The sequence below is a fragment of the Austrofundulus limnaeus genome, unplaced genomic scaffold, assembly GCF_001266775.1.
Source record: "Austrofundulus limnaeus strain Quisiro unplaced genomic scaffold, Austrofundulus_limnaeus-1.0 Scaffold904, whole genome shotgun sequence".
NCBI lineage: Eukaryota > Metazoa > Chordata > Actinopteri > Cyprinodontiformes > Rivulidae > Austrofundulus > Austrofundulus limnaeus.
Genome location: NW_013953306.1, coordinates 59461 through 61227, shown reverse-complemented (window position 1 = coordinate 61227; position 1767 = coordinate 59461). Strand labels below are relative to the sequence as shown.

The 1767-nt window shown below is 38.6% G+C and overlaps 1 protein-coding gene across 1 annotated transcript in view; it reads right to left on the bottom strand.

Annotated features, from left to right (window-relative positions):
- Nucleotides 1–1767, bottom strand: part of senp3b (SUMO specific peptidase 3b) — a 20629-nt gene that overhangs the window by 16258 nt on the left and 2604 nt on the right. Inside the window, exon 2 of the mRNA XM_014029438.1 lies at nucleotides 635–760. Coding sequence (XP_013884892.1) covers nucleotides 635–722 — 88 coding nt within the window. The 5' untranslated portion in view covers nucleotides 723–760. The remainder of the gene's footprint in view (nucleotides 1–634; nucleotides 761–1767) is intronic.

Here is a 1767-nt window from a genome sequence, read left to right as displayed (position 1 = left end):
ATTTTGGGGTAAGTTACTCTTTAAAGCTGCAAAAAGTGCAACAAAACCAGAGTATAAGTCATCTAAGAAAAGAAAAACTTTTACATACTGTAAAAATCCAAGCAAATTAATGTCTTTTTTGCCACTAACAAACTGCAAGTAGGTCCCACAATCAGTTTTTCAATAATAAAATAAATAAGGTGTGGAGAAACACATCACTTATAAAAAAGTAGAGTCTGCATTATTTAAAGTTTGGCTATTTTTTCCCCCTTCAATTTTACTATTCTGACCCCCTTTTTTGTCTGGAGCAAATCATACAGCTTTAGGTACAGGAGGGTTTTGTGCACAGGAACAGAACATAAACTGTGTACATATGGATATAAATTAGTAAGAAAAATCTGAGTTTAATTTTATTAAGCCAGCAAAGACAAAAAAGTACAATTTATTTCCATTTACAGTGTGATCCTGCTGTGCAGCACGAAGGAAGACATCTGCAAAGATGTAACCTTACATACAGCTCCTCCAGTGAGCCTTCTCTCTTCCAGGTACATTTTAGGACTTGAGAAAGTTGAGATTTCAGTGCAGAGTGGAGACGCATGAACTACAYAGATATAATGAGTCTCTAATGAGACATGCATGTAAACACTGTCCCCACCTCCTCCAGTGCTGTCCTCCCCCACAGCAGTCAAGCCCAGGTCTCCCTGCCAGCGATTCTGGGCCAGGCTCCCACCACTGTCTCTCATTGTCCACGGACAACCCACAACCTGCGCCAGCTCGTCACCTACAAACAAACAACACAGAATTAAAATGATGCTGAAACCGTACAGGTCAGGAATCATAATATTCTTCTGTGCATTTCTTCATGGAATCACTGTATCTGACATCTGCTTCCACAAAGTTTCAGTTTGTGAAGAAGCTAAATGTTCAGTGTTGCAGTGAAACACAGCAAAAGGTGGACAAAGAGAGCTGCAGCCCTGCTGTTTGTAAGGCAAAGGCTTATAGGTGGGAGGACTTTGGTGATCTTTTGGATAGAAATTYTTGAGCAGGCAAATCATAAGCAGAGCTTTATAGTGAAGGTGGGGTGCTGYTGACCTCAACCAGTGATGTCTTCAGGCAGTCAAAAGGACTACTCTGAGGACCATCTGGGTTCAGAGTTTGGGCCATCYACTGGGCTGAGGTCACCAAGGCAAAAACCTTTAGGGCAGCAGGACTCCAGGGATAAAAACAACTGCAGTAACTCTGGTTTAAGTTGTTTTTTAAAAGTATTTAATACAAGTTACATTCAAGCACCAATTTATTGTCCTGTTTTATTCTTGCTCTGGCTGTGGAATACTTTATACTGGCTGGGTTTTAACTGTAGTTTATCCATGATTTCCTTCAAATAACTTCACTGAATTTATGTACGTCTAGGGTTGGGCAAAATGTATGTATGTGCATTTCATCATCGGAAAAACTTTAATCGATTATTTTTTGGCATTTGACAATTAATGATAATGATTAATGATAATTAATTAAGGATTAATGACACCAGGCAGACTGTCTGGAGATTTCCCCAGTCAGTCGGCTCGCTGCTCCTCTCTGCTTCAAATGTGACAAACATTTTAAAAAAAGTTCTGCAATTATTTATCATAACTCCGGTTTTACTTGGCCTATCAACACAACTTAAAAATGTATGTATTGCCTGAAGTCTGTACTTTTGATTAGAGCTGCCACAAATTATTATTTTTATAGTTGATTAATCACTGACTATTTTTTCGATTAGTCGACTAATCAGATCATACTTTAATT